Source organism: Dama dama, chromosome 11 (genome assembly GCF_033118175.1).
Source record: "Dama dama isolate Ldn47 chromosome 11, ASM3311817v1, whole genome shotgun sequence".
NCBI classification, from domain to species: Eukaryota; Metazoa; Chordata; class Mammalia; order Artiodactyla; family Cervidae; genus Dama; species Dama dama.
The window spans coordinates 8,198,212-8,218,942 of NC_083691.1; the positions used below are offsets into that span (position 1 = coordinate 8,198,212).

Genomic DNA, 20,731 nt, shown 5'->3' on the forward strand with positions numbered 1-20,731 from the left:
CAAGCTGACCTCTTTCTCCCCACAGGGTCTCCTCTGGGGTCTATGAGCCAGTCGTGATTGAAAGCCATTGAGGAGCAGGTGCCCCAGCTGGAGAAGGGCCCTGCCTTTACGGGCGTCCAGACCCGCATCATTCCACAGGGGACCTTCGCCTTCGGATCACCATCCATGCTGCCTCTCATCTGTGCCTCCTCCATGCACTCCAGCCCCAAAGCATCATTCCACTGACCTCCCATCTATGCTGGGATGCTCATGGCCCGCCAGGGCCCCGGGCACCACTGTGAATATTCTCCTCTGAACCACTAGAGGGCAGGACACATGGGCCCATGAAGCAGGTGGGCAGAGACCCATGGCGGGCACCGCCCCTCTGAGACCCACTTGGGCCCTCGGTGAGGACATTCAGCAGTTCCTGCACATGCAGGGAGGCTGGTGGCCGCGGGCCTTCTGTCCTGTGTCCCTGTTCACTCCAGGAGCGCTGGCTCAGCCCTGGCAGGGCCTCACTCCATTGCCCCCTTGTCCTTGGAGGGGCAGTCCACCCCCCGGAATCCTGCCACCGTGGCCCTCTGACTGCTTAGTGCTTCAGCCGTCCCTCTCCTGCGTCCCGGGGGACCTGCTGGCGGCCTCCTCCGGGAAACCAAGACCTCAAACCTCACCTGTGCTCCGGATTGAGACCCCACCTCCCCTGCAGCGAATGTTCTCCTGCTGCCCGGCAGCCTGCACTTTGCACACGCTTGTCTCCAGCACAGCGCCCTGGCCCTCGCCTGCCCATCCACTGAGCCCTTCCCAAGGATCCCTGGGCACTGCCTGCTGTGCGGTCAGCAGCCCAGCCCTCGCAGCCCGGCTGGAACGTGGCACTGCCCCTGCCCCTCCCTGCCCTCTCCGGTTGGCTCCAGCTCAGGCCTGAGCCCTCTGCTGAGAAAGGTCTGAGCCTGAGCAGTGGTTCCCCTCTGCCTAGGGCTGGGTCCTGGGCAGCTAGCTTCTGTTAATGAAGCCAGGAAAGGTGCCTCCCAAGGCCCTGGAGGTCAGCAGCCCGGCTGGGCTGGGTTTGCCAAGCCAAGCACCCTTTCTCTCCCCTCAGGCTCAGCTGGCCCAGGCCGGGGCCGACGCGGAGAAGCAGATGGGCTGTAGCTGGACTGGCCCGGAGCTGGCTTCCTGGCCAGAAAAGCCTCAGCCAACCTCTGAAAACATGCCCTCTCTGGGCAAAGGAGAGGGCGGGGTGGGGGGGGTCCATTAAGGGGGTTTTCCCAGCGGGGAGCAGTCTGGCCCTGCCCCCGCCCCTACCCCTCGCTATACCCTCTGCTCTCAGCACTTTCCCCTGGCCTTGTCCTCGTTACTTGCTTGAAGGTGGGTTCTGGCTGCCCGCCAGTCCCTGGACAGACTCCCCCGACACTCTAAATTTCACTCATTTTGTATAAACCCAGCAGGCTGGTGTTTGCATAGCCCCATACCTTTTTCCTTTTCTTTCCTGATTGTTTTTTTTTTTCTTTTCTTTTTCTTTCCTTCCTTTCATTTTCTTTTTTTAAGAGTTCACAGTTTGGTATTTCCTCCTCCCCCAGGCGAGGGGAGGTGCTTCTGTTCTCCCCCTACCCGCTGGCTGGGTCCCAGCAGGGCTGGGGATCTGGGGTGGGGGTGGGGGGGTGCCCTTCCCAGGCTGGGAGGGGTCCTTGCCATCTGCCCCACTGGCAAGAATTGGACTTGGTCTTGGAACCTCCTGGCATTGGGACCAGAGCATTTCTAGGATTTCTGTTGTTTTTAACGCCCTAACCCTTTTAGAAAATGAATGTTGAGAAGGTGCCTGCCGAGGCAGGATGGAGCGTTTGCTCTGGCTGGGGAAGGCTCTGGTCAGCTCTGCAGGTCCCTTCCTGCTCCACAGACACCTGGCACTTTAAAAGGGAGCTGGCTGCACTGTCTGCAGTTGAAGTGACCCCCAGAAGATGGGGGAACGCTGTCCTTCCCTTCTGTATCTGCACGACCTCAGCCCAGTGAGGCGATGTATTCAGGGTGTCTTTAGGGTCTGAGTCAACATTCTGGGGGCTTCAGGCATAAGATAGCTGGTTTTGGTGCTGTTGGGGAGAATTTCCCATACCAGGAACCCCAGCCCCACCCTAGGCGAGCTCTGAATTTGACAGTCACCCCAGAAGGAGACAGAGCCTGCCACACCCTCCCATGCCAGGCCCTGGGCCAGGGTAACTGGACTGACAGAATTCAGCCACAACCAAATCGATGCTGGCTGGAGCCGGAGGCCTGGAGCCCCGGAGCCCCAGCCTCATCCCCACGTGGGAGCCCTTTCTTCGACCTTCTGGTCCCCTCAAGCTCAGTGAATTCCCATTAGGTGCCCACAGCTCTGGACTAAAAATCCTATATTTAGAAAGAGATAGAATATATTAGAGATATTTTTGGAAAGGAATTGGTCTATGCAATGCCAGTTTGGAATCTTCTTGAAAGACAGTTTAACGTTTTTACTAGGAGATTTAAAGAAAAGAAAGGTCTACAATATTTTTAGGTTGTTTCTTGTTTTTTGTTTTTTTTTTTCTGGTCACCCCACAAACCGACCACATGGCATGATCCGCCAAGATGGAGAATGCCCATGGTCTCCTCTCTTTCGGGAGATGAGCAGGGAGATGCGGGGAGGGGAGGCTTTTTGTTTTTTTTTAAACACCCCTCCTTTCTAACAGAATGTTACCATCACCACCCCCTGATTCAGTGGGCTGTGTTTGTCCCAGCTTCTGTTGTAGAAAATAACCTTGTAAGGGGAAATCAGCCTAGTGTCAGTGTCTTGGTTTGGGGGGGGGGGCGGGGATTAAATGTTGCAGATTTTGTTATGGCATGTTGGTTCTTGCTTGTTTTACTGAGTTGAATCCCGGGTCACAGATGGCATCAGAAGGGAGCCAGACGTAGGAGATGACACTCTGGGGGTGGGAGAGACGTCGGTGGCTGGGGTTCTTGGTTGTCCTGGCTGCAATCATTACAATTATTATCACTGTTACTACTACACATTCGTTGGGAGGAAACTTAGGCCCAGGAAGGGCAGTTTCTTGCCAACCTCACACTTACAAGGTGGCAGCTCTGACCTCAGAGCCCAAGTTCAAACCTCCCCAGGGTCAGGTGGCCTCTAACAAGCACGCCTGAGGACCAATGACTGCTTGTGCCTCAGCTTTCGCAGCTGCAAATGGGGTTGTGGATCAAATTAGGAGGTGGGTATACAGGAGGGCTCTTGACCCACCCGAGAGACGCTAAGAGTTTTCCCAGCCTCCCTAAAGCCACAGGCCAGCATTGTCTCCAGGCTTGGACCACCTCACTCCCTGCCCTTGCCTCAAGTTCCTGAAGAGCTGGCATGGCCACCAAGCTCTGGGAAAGGCAAGTCACCCTGGGCCTTTCATGAGCTCAGAAATGGCAGGAATCCTCAGGGCTCTGGACAAGCTGGAAGGGACCAGACTACCAGGCCTTGTCCCAGCCCAAGCACTGCATTATCTTCACCCATTCTCAGCGCTGATGCCTGCTTATGACCCAGAAAACCCTGGAGACTGATTCTCAGCCCCTTCCTCGGTTCTGTGCACACCTGGGGAGGGATGAGTTGGCTCCTGGCTGAGCCCCAATTCTCCTGAGACAGAGAGGGAAGGAATAGGCTGTAAGGTCCAAAAAAGTTTGCTTCTTTGAAACACAGTAATGCTCAGTGGTGGCTCAGACAGTAAGAATCTGTTCAATCCCTGGGTCAGGAAGATCCTCTGGAGAAGCGAATGGCTAGCCACTCCAGTATTCTTGCCTGGAGAATTCCATTGACAGAGGAGCCTGGTGAGCTACAGTCCAGTTCAGTTTAGTTCAGTTGCTCAGCTGTGTCCGACTCTGCGACCCCGTGGACTGCAGCACGCCAGGCCTCCCTGTCCATCGCCAACTCCCGGAGTTTACTCAAACTCATGTCCATTGAGTTGGTGATGCCATCCAACCGTCTCATCCTCTGTCATCCCCTCTCCTCCTGCCTTCAATCATTCCCAGCATCAGGGTCTTCTCAAATGAGTCAGCTCTTCACATCAGGTGGCCAATGTATTGGAGTTTCAGCATCAGTCCTTCCACTGAATATTCAGGACTGAATTCCTTTAGGATGGACTGATTGGATCTCCTTGCAGTCCAAGGGACTCTCAAGAGTCTTCTCCAACACCACAGTTCAAAAGCATCAATTCTTCGGTGCTCAGCTTTCTTTATAGTCCAACTCTCACATCCATACATGATTAATGGAAAAACCATAGCTTTGACTAGACAGACCTTTGTTGGCAAAATGTCTCTGCTTTTTAATATGCTGTCTAGGTTGGTCATAATTTCCTTCCAAGGAGTAAGCGTCTTTTAATTTCATGGCTGCATTGACCATCTGCAGTGATTTTGGAGCCCAAAAAAATAAAGTCTGTCACTGTTTCCACTGTTTCCCCATCTATTTGCCATGAAGTGATGGGACCAGATGCCATAATCTTAGTTTTCTGAATGTTGAGCTTTAAGCCAACTTTTTCACTCTCTTCTTGCACTTTCACCAAGAGGCTCTTTAGTTCTTTGTTTTCTGCCATAAGGGTGGTGGGTGTCATCTGTGTATCTGAGGTTATTGATATTTCTCCCAGCAATCTTGATTCCAGCTTGTGCTTCATCCAGCCCAGCGTTTCTCATGATGTACTCTGCATATAAGTTAAATAAGCAGGGTGACAATATACAGCCTTGACCTACTCCTTTCACTATCTGGAACCAGTCCATGAGCTTGCAAAGAGTCAGACATGACTAAGCACAACTTCCACTTGTTTTTTTCCATGCTAAGTGAAAAATCAATAATATAAAATGATGGGGGGAAAATGTTCCTCTCAGCTTTGCGATGGGCTCAGACAACCCAAAGAGACAGATGCGGCCAGCAGGAGCAAGCCACGCCTGGTTCAGACTCGATCTTTGCATGCCCCTGCCCCCCTCCCCTCCAAGTGAAGACAGCACAGGGAGAGCCTGGCATTGCCAGATGCTATTCTCTATAGCACTGCAGAAGTCACCAAAATCTTAAAGCTGGTTGACTGATTCAAAGCTCCCAGTTGTGCCAAGCCTCATTCTGGGCACTGGGGATATAGACCCTTTCCTCAGGGAGCTCACAGTCAAGTGGGCCAGGTCAACAAGTAAATCAGATAATTAAAACGCAGTGATGGGGCTTCCCTGGTGGCTCACTGGTAAAGAATCCACCTGCCAGTGCAGGAGACTAGGTTGGATCCTTGATCCAGGAGGCCCCCACATGCTGCGGAGCCCTCTGCGTCTCAAGTACAGCCTATGCTCACAGAGCCTGTGAGCCGCAGCTACTGAAGCCCGCATGCCCTACAGCTCGTGCTCTGCAGCGAAAAAGCCACGGCAATAAAAGGCTCTGCACGGCAACTAGAGAAGAGCCCTCGCAGCGACGAAGACCCAGCGCGGCCAAAAATAAATAAAATTAAAAAACAGAAAGGCAGTGACAAGCGTCTTCCTGGTGATGCACTTGGGGCTGTGAAGCACAGAGGAAGGGACCCCGGTTCCTCCTTCTCCTCCCACCCTAGGCGGGTCCTTGAACTTTTTCTTTACCTTACCCTCGACAGACACGTTCGGGCCTGGGGACCAGGAAGTAGCGCCCTCGGGTGGTGGAGTCAGCTATACACCACTGACTCAGACTGTGATCTCCTGAAAAGTTCTTGCCCCTCTCTTGAGCCTCCTTTTCCGTACCTGAAACACGGGACTTCTGACCATTCACCCACATCCTGTTCTGGCTTTAGGACTCTTAGATATTGAGAGATGGGCTTTTTTTTTTTTTCCTCGGGCGAGTTTGACAGGACCGAGCCCACAAGTGCCAAGCCTATCTCGGTTCCTCACCTCGGTCTCACTGCGGAGAGATTCGGGAACGCGTCACAGAATGTCCTCGAGAAACTACATTTCCCGACATGCAAAGAGGAGGCGGTGCCCGCCCGTCTCCGGCGACGAGGTCCCGGACCATCCTGAGGACTACGACTCCCGGAGTGCCCCGCGGCTCAAGGCCAGAAGGGCCCGGATCCGGAACCGGATGGGGCTTGCGTCTCCGGTGCCTGAAGCGCTGGGGAAATGGTGAGCTTGAGGCCGAGTGTCGGCAATGGGGGTGTCTGGGAGGTGGGGGTCTTGGGTCTGCTCGGGAGCTGGGGCTTGAGCACTCGGAGCCGGTATCGCTCTCCCGCCGTCCCATCGTACGAGTGATAGACTTTGGCCCGGTACTTTCTCTTCCGACCTAGAAAAGATATCTAGTCAGTCACGTCACATGTGTCAGCTGAGTAAATGGACGTGATCGGGCCGCAACGACCCCCACTCCTTCCTAAACGGAGGATCTCTTCCTCAGTTGAATCTTCCCTTTTCTGCAGGCCACGGGAACAGACCAGGTGGTGGGACTCGGCCTCGTCGCCCTTAGCCTGATCATCTTCACTTATTACACCGCCTGGGTAATTCTCTTGGTATGTGTGCCTCCCCGCCCTCTCTCACCTCCCATCCCTGGATCTTGAAGCCGACTCCTCACATCATTTTAGCGGGCACTGTGCTAGGTGCTGTCACTGCATATCTCATGAAAGCTGCAGGACAGCACTGTGAGGAAGATGGTAACAGGTGCCCCTATTTTATAGGCGAGGAAGCAGAAGCTCTAGGGGAGGGCTCCGGGTGGAATCCTTAACCACTCCACTGCGAGGTCCTGTCCTTGATTTGCTTTGCTTTTGATGGGAGTTCTAGTCCTTCTGGTTATCCTGCGGGCGCTTGGGCATGACAATCCCAGTGGATTTTGTCAGAGTGTTTAGCATTTTTTTTTCTCCGTGGGAAATCTTTTTTGGTTACTGCTTTAAAAGTGCAGTGTTTGTTTGAAGGGCAAAATCTTGCAGAAGTCGGTATCCTTTGGAGAAAAATGTTAGTAAAGAAAACCTTGGAGTCCTGGTTGGGAATCACTCGTGGATTCCTCATGTCCTCTTTGTCCTTGCCAAGTTGTGAGGGCAAGTCCTACCAGGTCTCTAGCCCCAACTTTGGGCAAGCACCAGTCAAGTGCCCAGTACACAACCATTAGATAACTGAAGGAAGGGAACAAACCAAGGCACCCAGAGTGCTATCATCTTAGAGAAAAGCAAATGCAGTGCTTTGATGGGGTCAACCCCTGAGATGGAGGAGGTGGGCTATTTGGACTTGGGGAGCTGAGCGGAGCAAGGAACACTCACTAGAGCTCTGCCTTTGATGCCAGCCATTCATCGACAGTCAGCATGTCATCCACAAGTATTTCCTGCCCCGAGCCTATGCCATTGCTATCCCACTGGCTGCCGGCCTCCTGCTGCTCCTGTTTGTGGGTAAGTTCCCCCAACCCTGGACAGGGTGTCTTGGGGACCCCATGACCCCCTCCCAATACTGAACATGCTGCTACACTTCATCACTCACTGTACATCTGCTTGAGGCTCCTTACCCCCCAACTCATGTCCTGGGGTTTCCCTGTTCATCCTTCAGGGCTGTAAGTCAGTCTTCCCAATGCCTCAGGCTCACTGGAATCTAATGGGATGTCTCCCTCTTTCTTGCTCCCTCCACCACCACTGCTCTGCTCACACCTCTCACCTCTCACCCCCTTGTCACCCTGATTCATGATTCCTGCATCTCTCTATCTCCCAGGGTCTAGCGTGTGGGCCTTATAGGGGCAGGGACTGTGGTTTTATCATTACTATGTCCTCACCCCAAGCACTAGCTGTGGCACTGAGTTGGTGCTCAAGAAAGTGGTTTGGATGAATCAACAATTAGCTCTCTGGATGATGGGGTAGGTGGATGATGGATGCTGAGTGGGTGGGTGGTTTGGTAGATGGACAGGTGGTCGGGTGAGTAGATAGATAGTTGGGTGGATCTTATTCCCTGTAGAATCAGAAACACTAAACTCAGCAAATTGTGTGTGGTAGTCACTCAGCTGATGTTTGTTGAATGAGTGCACGCAGAAGTGTGGCTTGATGAATGATTAGGGAAATGGCCTCCAGGGCATGGCCTGGAGGGCAGTTAGGTAGCTTCTTGGCCTCTTGTGTGGCTCACTGCCATGCTTGGGTCCTGCTCTGGCCTCCCCGGGCTTCCCTTGTGACCCAGCTGGTAAAGAATCTGCCTGCAATGTGGGAGACCTGGGTTCAATCCCTGGGTTGGGAAAATCCCCTGGAGGAGGGAATGGGTACCCACTCCAGTATTCTGGCCTGAAGAATTCCATGGACTGTGTAGCCCATGGGGTCACAAAGAATCGGATACAACTGAGCAACTTTTCACTTTCACTTCACTTCCTGGCCTCCCAGCAGTCCTGAGCCAGGATCTTACCTGCCTTTTCTGGTCTGTGTATTCCAGGTATATTCATCACCTACGTGATGCTGAAGAACCAGAAGGATACCAAAAAGGTTCAGTGAAGGCCCAGCAGGAATGAGGCTGCTGGCCCCTTCTCTGCTTCTTCTCCAGGCAGACCCAACGGGGGTGCCCACAGGACCCATCCAGGCACTGAGGCCCCCTCAAGCCTGATTGCCCTGCAGACACCCCTGTGGGATAGAAGCCGTCAGGACTCACCCCTGGCTGACCAGTGCCCTTGCTCCTCCTTCCAGAAGCCAGGGAGAAGTACCTGGAAGTCTCCATCTCACCCCTCTTCTGACTCAGGGCCTGGAAGATGCTGGTCCCCCTCCACATACACACACACCTCCCCTTCAGACCACTATCATTTTTCCCGCTGGGTTCTACACTTGCCTCAGTTTCCTTCTTGTCATATGATGGTGTTGGACTTGGCAGGTTCTGGGGCATCACGTGACCTCTCCCCACATGTCCTGCTCCTCCACAAAGGCAGCCTTCCCAGGTCTGACATAGCCCCAGACCCCACAAAGATTTCTGGACCTGGAGAGCCTAGAGGGAGGCCTTGACCTCTAAGGGGCCCCGGGGTACATTAGTTTGGCCACAGGGGGCTCCCCAGATTGACTGCTTCTCCTGGAGGCCCAGCCCCCCAGCCTCAGTGCTGGCCTGATGGGAGAACTGAACAATAAACACTGTTTTCTTTGTCTCAGTGCCATCCCTGACCCAAGGAGCCCAGGGGCTGGGAGCTGGCCTGTGCATTGGTCTCAGGTCAGGAGACACTGGTTTGTGCAACGAGGGTGCCTTGGGTACTTCCTGGATTATCCCCGTGCTGGGCAGAGGACAGAGCAGGGGCCAGGACTGATGTGGATCTGGCCTGGTGCAGCTCGCAGCGAGGGAGTCTGGAGGCATGGCCATCTGCCAGACATCACATCAGCCTCTACCTCGCCTCCCCTGTGCCAACCCAGCCAGTGGGCACTGGTATATTAAGGACCCTCAGACCCCTAAAAGCCCAAGCCCATCATCTGTCTTGTACCCAGCAGCCCAACTTAGTGTGACTCTGAGCAGAGGGCCGCTGTGAGCCAGAGGAGGGCTGTTTCCATTGTGTTCCGGTTGACTGGTCCAGGCTTCAGCTCGAGCCCCTGGCAATCCCACTGTGCCTCTCTGGGCAGCCAGCTCTCCTGTTCACAGTGTGAGCCTCTATCCCTCACTTCCTTGGGCGCCCATTCTTCCTCCAGTTAGCAGAGGTGTCCCGCCCCCCTCATCAGGAAAGAGCCCAGCTGCAGGCACACCTGCCCTATGCTTACCTGTTCTCCTCCCCATCCTCCAGTCCAGGTGGAGCTGCCCTCCTGGACTCGGTCCTGTCCTTTCCTACCACTGTGGCAAGGGCCTGCTTTCTGATGATCCCTCTCAGGGGAACAGCCTCTGCCTCGCAACGTGGTCCTCCAGTGTTAAATGAACGTGTTATAGGCTCCATATAAGGGACCCTTCATCAACCCGTTAACTCCCTCCAGGTCTCTCCCCATCTCCTCTTCACAACTAAACTTCCCCAAAGGGTATCCACCCCTGCCCCCTGTTTCCTCTCCTCCCGCTGTGCTTGGCAGCCTTCCCGGAGGGCTGCGCTCAGACCACCAGTGATGTCCAGTCTTTACATCAGAGGCATGTTCCTTGACCTCCTGCCACATTTGGCCAGTGACATCCCCCCCGCCACCCCACCCCTGGGTGCATTCTCAGTTGCCGGATGACCCATTCTCCTACTTCTCTCTCTTATATTCATGCTCCTCTTTCCTGCAATGAGAGTGTAGGTTTCTCAGGATTCAGTCACAGGCCTCTTCACCCCACAGTCTTAGGGGCGACCTTATCCTCACCCAGGCTTGCTTCCAGCCCAGCTTTCTCCTGAGCCCAAAGGTGTTGCATGTGTGCCAGATGCCCACCTGACATCCCCATCAGATATCACTGACCTTGGCTTTGCTCTTCCACCCCACATCCACCAGACCCAAATCCTATCAATTCTTGCCATTTCTTCCCCCGCCCCAGTCACCTTTCTGATGCAAAGCTACCATCCTCTGCCCTAAATCACCAAAGTTGTCCTCACTTCTCTCCCCACTCTCCCACAATGGCCCCCTCTGTGTACATCTACTTGCACTGGTTCAGCATATACCAGTTTCTCAAAACACCAGTTTGTGCCAGGTTACTGCCAGGAAAGGAGCCTGCCCTCCTTGCACTCTGGGTAGGGGCAAGGGGGATGTAATAAATAAATGAACAAGACAGTCTCTGACAGTGTTAAGCACGATGAAGAAAATAAAAGGGATGTGATCATGACTGAGGCCAGAGTAGGGCAAGGTGATAAGGAATAAAGCAAATCGGGTGTGTGTGTGGTGGTGGTGAGGGGGGTGGGTACTTCAGCCAGAAGGAACAGCACCTCCAAAAGCCTGGAGGTTTGAAAGAGGGCCCAGAGCCCCTGTGGCCGTGTATTGGGTGCAGGGAGAGTGAGTTGAGAGGAATCTGAAGAGTGGGTCTGGGGCCGTCCTGGGAGGTTTGGGCTTTGTTTCAGTGCCTTGGGAAGCCACTGGAGGCTTCGAGCCCGACAGTGACATCATCCGATTTATGCTTTTAAAAGCTCACGCTGGCAGCTGTGTTCCTCTCACTTACCCTAAAATCTGCCCTCCCCAGCGCCCCCCCCCCCCCCCACAACACACACCCTGGCCTACACTGCTCCTGGCCCATACTGAGTGTTCAAAATAAATGTTGAATGAATACTTGCCCCTGAGTTCCTGGAGGTAGTCACTTTTCTCCCTGGACCTCAGTTTCCTTACCCGAAATGTAGTCTGTGGGATTTTCATGCCAGAGTGGGTGGGCGGGACTGGATTTAGGTTACCGGCCTCCCGAACTCCCCCAGATCTGAGTCTCCCACACTCGGAACGGAGTGGGGGGAGGGGGTCTTCACGCCGCAGAGATCCTAACCATCGCGCGGCGGCCCCGCCCCGCCCTGGACCGCTATCCGAAGGATGCTGCAGCCCTGGAGGCGGGACCCGCAGGCTATCCCCGGCTCCCCCTTTCGGATTGGGTGCAGCCGTGACCGGCACCGCTCGATTGGTCGATCGAGAAGCAGGGGCGGGGCCTGGCTCCTGCTGCGGGGCTACCGGGCAGCTGGGGACGCGGCCCGAGCCCGGGAAGCTGCTGCGGGGGCGATGGCCGCGCCGAGCCCGGGGCCCCGCGAGGTAGGTGCCGACCCGAGAGAGGACAGGAAAGGAAAGGGTTGGAGAGCAGTGGCCGGGTCTCCCCGCCCTGTATGGGGCGGACACATCCCCATCCAAACCCAGGAGGGGTCCTGCACTTGGGCGGGACTGGGACACGCCCCACCTGGGGCTGCTGGTCTGAAGTGGGGAGTCCGGCGGGTTTTCCACGAGAACTTGCTTGGTTTCCTCATTGCAAAATGGAGACAATAATAAAAGCGTCTCCTTCATAGGGCAGTTAGGAGGTCAAGCTCTCAGCGAGGGCTGGGCTCATGGTGGGTGCCGACTGAAGATGGGTCAGAAGCGGTGACCTCAGCTTCATGGGGACCTGCCGCGCGGGACTGGAGGAATTCGGCGTAGACGAGTAGAGTAGATGACTCAATCACTGACATCACAGCTCCTACTATAAGGAGATCCTGTGCACGGTGCTCAGACTCAACAGTAACAACAGTTAATACCATCCACGAAGGAGTTATTGTAGTTCTCAGTTTACAGACCAGAGAGCGAGGTGCAGAAAGGTTAGGTGATTTACCTAAGGTTACACAGCTAGTGAGAGGCTGCGGAATGAATTATCCGCTGATAATAAGAACCATCACTATGAGTGCTGACTGAATGCCAGGCACGGTCCCCTCACAACACGCCATGAGGTGGGTACCAGCCTTTTCTGCATTTTACAACTAAGGGAACTGAGGCAGAGAGAGATTAGGAGAGAGCTGACAAACAGTGATGTGGGACTCAGACCAGGGTCTTTCCCTGGTGGGATGCTGACTGCCCCATGCTGACTGCTTCTGGTGCCACCCACCACAGATCCTGGCCCCCTCCCCAGAGGCTGGACGCAGAGCAGCTGCTTCAAGCTCTGGCCACCGTGGGCTCCTCTGGCGTCTACGAGACAAGCAGTGTCGCCTGGGACTGTTTGAGATTGGCCCCGGGCACGAGTTGCACCAGGTGATGTGCCTGATGCAGGCAGGGCTGTGGGCTGCCACTCAAGTGTCCATGGACCACCCGCCCACGGTGAGTGGCCAGTTCCGCGCACCTCCGCTAACAGTGAGACCAGGCTGATGCCCCGTCCTGCTAATAATGCAGGGCTGGGGATCAGAGCAGGCCAGATAGAAGGGGAGGAAGGCAGGGACTTGGTGCAGGGAAGGAGGGACATTTCTGGGCTGAGGCCAGGAAGCCAGAGAGCCCAAGGTGTGTTGAGGGTGTGAGGAAGCCCTTGAACCCACGTGGTGGATGTATGATCTAGGTGGGTGTCTGCCTCTCTTTAGGCCTCAGTGTCTCCATCTGTATAATGGGTGGGAGGGATTGTACTCTTTGGTCTCTGAGGTCCTCCCTTTCTGCCAGGGTGTGCAGTTGAGAAGGGACCCCACCCCCACCCCACCAGCTCCGCCCATCCTCCCCAGAGCTCTGGCTAGGGCCAGGCTGGCTCAGCAGAAAGGGTCGCCCACTGCAAGCTCAGCAGCTGGATGGCCCCGGGTGAGCATGTGTGTCGTTTGTGTGTGTGCACACATGTGCAGTGTGACCCCATCCTAGCACAGGGACCTGGAGGTCCAGGGAGATGCAGGAGTCCTCTAAATCTCATCACCTGCTGAAAATCTTGCAGGGTTCCTCAATTCTCAGCATGGTCTCAGCGTCCTGCTGGCTCAAGCTCAAGGGCCATCTGTCCAACCTCATTCTCAGTCCACCCCTCCTTATTCTCTTCAGTCTCGGTCTCTCCTCTTCCCAGTGGCCATCACTGCTGTTCCCCCTGCTATGAGCACCTTGCTACCCATCTTCACTACCCTCACATTTCAGCTTAGGGGGCACCTCCTCCAGGAAGCTTTCTCTGATTCTACTCTTCCCAGGCTCAGTCAGGCAGGTCCCTAGACTTCAAGGCCACCCCCTTTTACCGGGAGGGCATCCAGCAACACTTTGGCCAGCGTTGTGTCTGGGCACATGTGCCAAGCTCTAACTCAGAGACTGGTGTGGGAGACTCAGCAGTGAATAAGACACACCTGGGACCTGCCCCGGCTCCTTCCCTCCAGCTCTGGGAGGGCTGGCGCTCTCCCTGCTCAGCTCAAGCACACCTAGGTTAGCCCCCAGCTGCTGGAGGAACCACATGGGGGGAAGGGGTGAGGCCGGGTGCCAGACTCTGGGAGACCCTGGGCTGGCAGTGTCGGCTGAGACTTGCCCTGGGCCCCTCTGCTCCTTGCTCCAGGGGCTGCCCACAGAGGAGGATTTTTCCGAAGTCCTGACCCAGGTTCATGAGGTAGGAAGCCCAAGACCACTGCATGAGAGGGAATGTGTTCAGCTCTCCTCCTCCGTTTCCTCATCAGTTGCAGTGGGAGTGATGGCTTGACCCTGGGGTCTTGCAGAAAGAGTGTGCTTAACCCTGACTCTCCCGCGGGAGGGCCAACTGCACACCTCTGGGCGCCGGGGGACACTCGTGGGGGCTGTTCTTCCTCCTCGCAGGGCTTCGAGCTGGGCACCTTGGCTGGCCCCGCCTTTGCCCGACTGCGGCGCTCCCTGGGGCTGGCCGAGGAGGACTACCAGGCCGCGCTGGGTCCCGGCCGCCCCTACCTGCAGTTCCTCAGCACCTCCAAGAGCAAGGCCAGCTTCTTTCTGTCGTGAGCTGGTGGCAGGGGTGGGGAATGGCGGGGGGAGTGGTGTCTGGGGGGAGGGGTCGGGGGAGGGATGCGCTTGAGGAGAGAGAGAATGGCCAGGTTAGGTTGGGTCACGTCCAGATAGCGGTCCGATGGAGAGGGGCGGAGATACGAGGCCAGACGGGCGGTGGGGAGGCGGCTCCCGACCGGCCTGGACAGTGACCTCTCCCTCCCGCCCCTCAGCCACGACCAACGCTTCTTCCTGAAGACCCTGAGGAGCCGGGAGGTGCAGGCGCTGCTCGCCCATCTGCCCCGCTACGTGCATCACCTGCAGCGACACCCACACTCACTGCTCGCACGGTTGCTGGGTACGACCTGTCCGGGACCCGGGACTGCAGGGAGCGGGGAGGGGTGAGGAGAGAGGGCGAGAAGGGGAGGGGTCGGAGAGTCGGAAGGTTCCAGGATCGGGGGTGGTGGGGGTAGCGTAGGGGACCTGAGTCCGAGCAGGGTGGAGGGCACTAGGCAACAGAGAGGCGGGGGCCAAGTCCAGTGGGGAGGCAGGTCCTAGACCGCAATGTACGAGGGGGCGGGGTCGATGGGCGGGGCCAAGACCTGGGTGGGGCCCCAAGGGGGCGGGGTTGGGATTTTCAGTAGTGTCTCTCTGCGACCCCGTGGACGGTAGCCCGTCAGTCTCCTCTGTCCATGAGATTCTCCAGGCAAGAATACTGGAGTGTGTAGCCATTCCCTTCTCCAAGGGATCTTCCTGACCCACGGCTCGAACCCAAGTCTCCTGCATTGCAAGCAGATTCTTAACCGTCTGAGTCGCCCATTTGGGGCTAAATCTAGAAACAGGTCAAGTCGGGACACCACCCTCAAATTGGGGAAGGGAGGGGTCTGGGGGCGCGGCCTGGAGGCTTGGGAAGCGGCAGATCTCAAAGAGGAGGAGTGGCCTGAAACTGGCCCTGGACAGGATGGGCCCCAGGGGCGTATCCGAATTCGTGCCCCTCACCTGACGCTCTCTCCCCTTCCAGGAGTGCACAGTCTGCGGGTGGCTCGGGGAAAGAAGGTGGGTGAGGCCGAGCCGAGTGGACCGGGCCGGAGGGGGCGGCGGAAGGGTGAGACCCTGTCTCCTCTCACTCCCTACTCCTGTCCCCAGAAATACTTCATCGTCATGCAGAGCGTCTTCTATCCCGCCGGCCGCATCTCTGAGAGGTGAGTCGGCCTCCCAGCCCCGCTCAGAATGTACCACCTGAATCGCCCACACTCATGGGATAGACAGCGAAAGATGGATCCCAAGATCTCTTGACGGGTCCGAGACCATGATCCCCACGACCAATGTCTCTTGAGTGCTCAGGAGGCAATGGCTGCTGTGTTGAGTCATTTGCACTCATCATCTTCCTTCCCAGAATATCTCTGAGGGGTAGGTGTCCTTATCATCCCCATTTTGTGGATGAGAAATTGAGGAGGGGAAATCTACATAGCTACTGTGCTAGAAGCAGGGATTCAAATCCAGCCTCTGATTGGAGGAGGCCCTCTGAGCCTCCTAGTCCTGCCTCCTCTGCCACCAGAGCTCCACATTGGTGCTCCCCAGGGGCTGCAGACCTCCCACAGGCCCTTGTGGTTCTGCTAGCAGTGTGGGCCCACTGTGTCAGATACCCCAAGGATGACAAGGGGCCAAGAGGCAGGCACAGGCGAAAGGCTGGACTGGTGTTCAGCCTGAGTTGGAATCCCTGCTCTGCCCTTTAGTCACTGTGTGGTCTTGGGCAAATTGAAAAACCTCTCTGAGGTTTTTTTCTTCATCTCTAACAGGGGAGCGATAATGGACTGGGGTTGTGCTGAGAATCTGAACAGTCACCCGGTGGCTGCTCTTGATTCTTTTTTTTTTTTTTAATTTTTTTTTTATTAGTTGGAGGCTATGCTCTTGATTCTTATCACCTTGTGAACTTTCCTGTGTGTCTGTATAATGTGGAATTCTGTCTCCCCCACCCCTCACCTCCAGGTATGACATCAAGGGCTGCGAGGTGAGCCGTTGGGTGGAGCCCGCCCCTGAGGGCAGCCTCCTTGTGCTGGTGCTGAAAGACCTCAACTTTCAGGGCAAGACCATCAATCTGGGTGAGCCATAGGGTGGTCACTGCCTGCTCTTCCTCTGTTTAGGGTGAAGTTAGAAGGGTGTCCTTGGCACTACCCTCTGCCCGAGTCATTAACAGCCTAGATTCTGGAGTCAAGTGGAGAATCCTAGCTCCGCAACTTTCTAGCTAGGTGACCAAGGCAAATTACAGATGAGTTTGCCCATCTGTGAATTGGGACAGTAATGTCTCCTGCCCTCCCGGGGCAGGTGCGTGTGGAGCCCGCAGCACCTTGCCCGGCACCCGACGAGCACTCAGGTGGGGGCACTGATGCTCCGGCAGGGCCCCAGCGGAGCTGGTTCCTCCGCCAGATGGAATTGGACACCGCCTTCCTCCGGGAGCTCAACGTACTGGATTACAGCCTCCTGATGGCCTTCCAGCGTCTTCATGAGGATGAGAGGGGCCCAGGCAGTAGCCTTATCTTCCGCACAGCCAGGTGGGCCCCCCAGAGGCAACAGCAAGAATGAGGTGATGAAAGCATGGACAAGACAGGTGGTGTGGTGGGAGAAACAACACAGGCAGAGGTTCAAAGCCTGGAAAGTGCAGTATTTGTGTGTATGTGTGTACATGTGTGTGGGGGGGAGGGGCAGAGGAGAGGCGTGGAGAGCTGGAGAAGCCTGGCCAGCAGGGGTAGTGGGCACAGATGGATCACAGCAGGGGAAAGACCAGGTGAGATCCAGTTGGATGAGAGCTTCAGTGTTGATTTGAAGAATCTGCCCATTTTCCAGAAGGGGATGTGGAGTCATTGAAGATTTCAGACCTACTTCATTTTTGCCTTAGAAAGAGCCCTTGCCCCTTGACCTGGTCATTTCACTTCGAGGACCCTGAAGTCATCACCACTGGCACCATCATCATGTTGCCTTCCTCTTGCATGCAGTCAGTCCTTGCATGCTGACCATGAGGTTTTGAGAGGATGGGTTCATTCCCAATTTAGAGATGTGAAAACTGAGCCTCAGAGGGAGGAAATGAAGTTGTAGAATTACTTTTGAGGATTCATGTTAGTACTTGGTTAGTTACTTGGATTTCAGTCCTCCAAGGCCCACTTTTATAGTTGAACAGTCAGGGCTGCCCTGGCAGTTCGGGGGTAAAGAATCTGCTTGCAGAGCAGGAGACCTGGGTTCAATCCCTGGACTGGGAAGATCCCCTGGAAAAGGGCGTGGCACCCCACTCCAGTATTCTTGCCTGGAGAATCCCATGGACAAAGCAACCTAGTAGCCTGCAGTCCATGGGGTCGAAAAGAGTCGGACATAACTGAGCTACTAACACTTTCACTTTTGCTTTTCAGAAATATTTAGGCATTAAGATAGGTCCTTCTTGGAAAATAAGAAAGGAAATAAGTTCATTGATTTGGTGGGTGGACAAATGAAAAATGATGTCCACTCATCCAGCCCCCAGCCCCACCCTTTGGAGGAAGACCTTCCAATGGGCAAGTCTTGGGCACAACCCAAGGTAATGGCTCCCCATGAAACCTGTGACTTGGTGGACACATCCTGACCAGGTAGTGGAATGCCCGCTATGGGATACAGATTCCCCTAAGTCTGCCCATCCAAGCTAGAGTAAATCCAAGTTTGCATACAGTGGTTGTTATTCTATTGAAATTTTCCAAGCTGGCTGGTAAATGGCCACTGCCCCACTTCCACTCAGTTCCCAGCCCCTCATTCAGAACCTACCATCTCCAGGTTAACCCTGCCACTGCAGAAAGTACCAGTATTCTGTCCAGGCTCCCAGACCACTCTGTTCAGATTGGTTGGTGCCTGGGGTGGGAGGGAGCTTTCTTTGATTGGCCTATTTCCCCCCAAGACCTGGGCAGGGCAGGAATAAAGTCCTCAGCGACCCCCGACCCCCTACTCTCCAAGTCGCACCATCACAAGAGGACAAAGTTAGGGAACTGAGCCTTCTCTGGCTTGGATTGGGGGCCCCCACCAGAGGCATCTTCTGATTTGGAATACAATTTGAGGCAAAAAGACACACCATCTGCAAACTTTGGTTTTTCTGCAAGGTTTCAACTCTGCCACTCTGAAACTTTCAGGGTTGGATGACCCCAAACAGCAGTTTTGGAAATACCTAAATACGGTGTGGCGTGTGCATGCTCAGTCGTGTCTGACTTTTTGCGACCCCCTGGACTGTAGCCCACCTGGCTCCTCTGTCCATGAAATTTTCCAGGCAAGGATACTGGAGTGGGTTACCATTTCCTTCTCCAGGGGATCTTCCCCACCCAGAAACCGAACCCATATCTCCTGCATTGCAGGCAGATTCTTTACTGTTTGGGCCATCAGGGAAGCCCACCCAAATATGGGACTTACCCAAAGTAATGTGGTACTTAAATGTAGACCCAAATGCTAGATACCAGCGCTTTCCAGTAGAAAGTTAATCCTAGCCACACAGGTAGTTTTACATTTTCTAGTAGCCTCATTTTAAAGAGTAAAAAGAGTGACTTCCCTGGCAGTCCAGTGGTTAAGACTGCCTTCTAATGCAGGGGGTGCGGGTTTGATACCTGGTGGGAGAATTAAGATCCCACAAGCCTTGGGGCCAAAAAACCAAAACATAAAACATAAGCAGTAGTGTAACAAATCCAATAAAGACTTTAAAAAATCTTAATAAATAAATAAAAAGTAAAAAGAAATAGGTAAAAATAATTTTAATAGCATATTTCCCTTACTTCATACATCCAAACTTTTATCCTTTTGTCATCTAATCAATGTAAACATTTATATCTTGCATTCTTTTTCTCATACTGTCTTGGAAATTCAGTATTTTTTTTTTTCTTTTTCTTTTTTTTTCCAGTATGTATTTTACACTAACCATGCATCTCAGTTGGGACTGGCCACATTGAAGCGCTCAGGGGCCATACGTGGCTAGCCAGCGGCTGCAGAGCGCACAGCTCAGCTTTTAGCCTGTCAATTGCAATTCACTCAGCCCCCCAGTTTATCTGACATCACAGGCCGGGGCACACAGGAGGTGTGGGGATGACCCAGTGGCAGCCTGGCTCGGGCTGACAGGGTCCATTGACTGGGGGTCCTCGGAGGAGGCGGTTATCTCACCCTCCTGTCGGCCCCCAGGTCTATACGAGGGGCGCAGAGCGCCGAGGAGTCGGGAGCCCAGAACCGCCGACTGCTGCCCGACGCCCCCAACGCCCTACACATCGTGGACGGGCCGGAGCATCGCTATTTCCTAGGCCTGGTAGACCTCACCACGGTCTACGGGCTCCGCAAGCGGCTGGAGCAACTGTGGAAGACGCTGCGCTACCCAGGCCGGACCTTCTCAACCGTCAGCCCAGCTTGCTATGCCCGTCGCCTTTGCCAGTGGGCGGAGGCGCACACGGAGTGACCGGCGCGCAGCCGCTGTCTCCCCATCTGGACACATGGGACCACGCCGGGGACGCGGGTTCCAGCCTGGCCCCTCGCCTGCCGTTCCTCCGGTTGGCCTCCAGAGGGCGGCATCCCCTAATACTATGAACTCATTTTGCTGGGGAATGCTGTGCCTGGCATTGTGCCAGGGACTACCCTAACGTGAGATTATTTAATTCTCAAAAAAAAAGAGAAAAGCTACTATTCTTTTTTACAGACCATGAAATGAAGGTTCAGGGGGTGAAGGGACTGAACAAAATCATTCAGCAATAAATGCGAGAACCAGGACTCAACTATGCCTTTTGGACTCAGGAGCTATATTCTTATTCATCAGCTCCCACAGTCCTGTCCTCACTGGGGAAGGGGGTGGCTGAAACCTCCAAGTCTAGCCCCTTTGTCGTCCGGACGGGGAAACTGAGGCCCAAAGACTTTAAGGGACTCATGCATGGGTAAGTGGCAAGGCCAGCCCAAGAACCCAGGCCTCCCAATACCTGCCCCCCCAACCCAGGCTCAAGCAGGACCCACTGGTCTCCCTCTGGGGTGGCCCCGTTATATCCTGCACAGGTGGGAGGAAGTGGGGCATGGGGGGGGGGGGGGCTTCAGCTCTAGGAAACATTAGACCGGGGTCCACTATTGATCTTGAGTAAGTTCTGCCCTCCTCTGGGAGTCACTTTAATCACCTGTGAAATGGGAGCAGGGGTTGGTGGTCAGTCTGGACACACAGACATCACCACAGCAGAGAAGGAAATTGCCTGCATAGCCCCTGATCATTCCTTCTCCCTCCTCCAGGAAACTTCAGCCCTACCTCTGACCCCAGCCCAATTCGACCATGCCCAAGGGAGCCTTTCCTCTAGAGCTTCTCTGTGGCCAGGCTGTGGGACCAGGAAAAGGTGCTAAACCTCTCTGTGCCTCAGTGGTCTAATTTTGCAAATGGAACTATTTAACTCATTAAATATTTATTGAGCATCTGCTATGTGACAGGCCCTCTGCCGGGGGAATGCGGACCTGGGGTGGAGCGAAATGCAGAGATTCTTCCTCCGAAGAACTCACAGTGTGTGTGTGTGTGTGTGGGGGGGGGACAGTGATAAAAGCCACGTGTGTGACAAAGCCTCGTGAAGAAA

The 20,731-nt window shown here is 54.9% G+C and overlaps 3 protein-coding genes across 4 annotated transcripts in view; all 3 read left to right on the forward strand.

Annotated features, from left to right (window-relative positions):
* The window catches only part of EEIG1 (estrogen-induced osteoclastogenesis regulator 1), a 36,536-nt gene extending 32,132 nt beyond the window's left edge, over positions 1 to 4,404 (forward strand). For both annotated transcript variants that reach the window (XM_061154560.1, XM_061154561.1), the window contains exon 11: positions 26 to 4,404. In XM_061154560.1, coding sequence (XP_061010543.1) covers positions 26 to 71 — 46 coding nt within the window. In that variant the 3' untranslated portion in view covers positions 72 to 4,404. The remainder of the gene's footprint in view (positions 1 to 25) is intronic.
* Positions 4,405 to 5,954: 1,550 nt separating this feature from the next.
* On the forward strand, positions 5,955 to 9,029 carry DPM2 (dolichyl-phosphate mannosyltransferase subunit 2, regulatory). The gene is made up of 4 exons (XM_061154562.1): positions 5,955 to 6,078; positions 6,366 to 6,455; positions 7,220 to 7,322; positions 8,338 to 9,029. The coding sequence occupies exons 1-4, from the start codon at positions 6,076 to 6,078 to the stop codon at positions 8,394 to 8,396; spliced, it is 255 nt and encodes an 84-aa protein (XP_061010545.1). The 5' UTR covers positions 5,955 to 6,075; the 3' UTR covers positions 8,397 to 9,029.
* A 2,484-nt stretch (positions 9,030 to 11,513) lies between these two features.
* Positions 11,514 to 19,903, forward strand: PIP5KL1 (phosphatidylinositol-4-phosphate 5-kinase like 1). Its single transcript, XM_061156174.1, has 10 exons — positions 11,514 to 11,543; positions 12,366 to 12,569; positions 13,753 to 13,803; positions 14,007 to 14,161; positions 14,381 to 14,505; positions 15,169 to 15,203; positions 15,294 to 15,349; positions 16,137 to 16,249; positions 16,546 to 16,699; positions 19,323 to 19,903. The coding sequence occupies exons 1-10, from the start codon at positions 11,514 to 11,516 to the stop codon at positions 19,588 to 19,590; spliced, it is 1,191 nt and encodes a 396-aa protein (XP_061012157.1). The 3' UTR covers positions 19,591 to 19,903.
* The last annotated feature ends 828 nt before the right edge of the window (positions 19,904 to 20,731 follow it).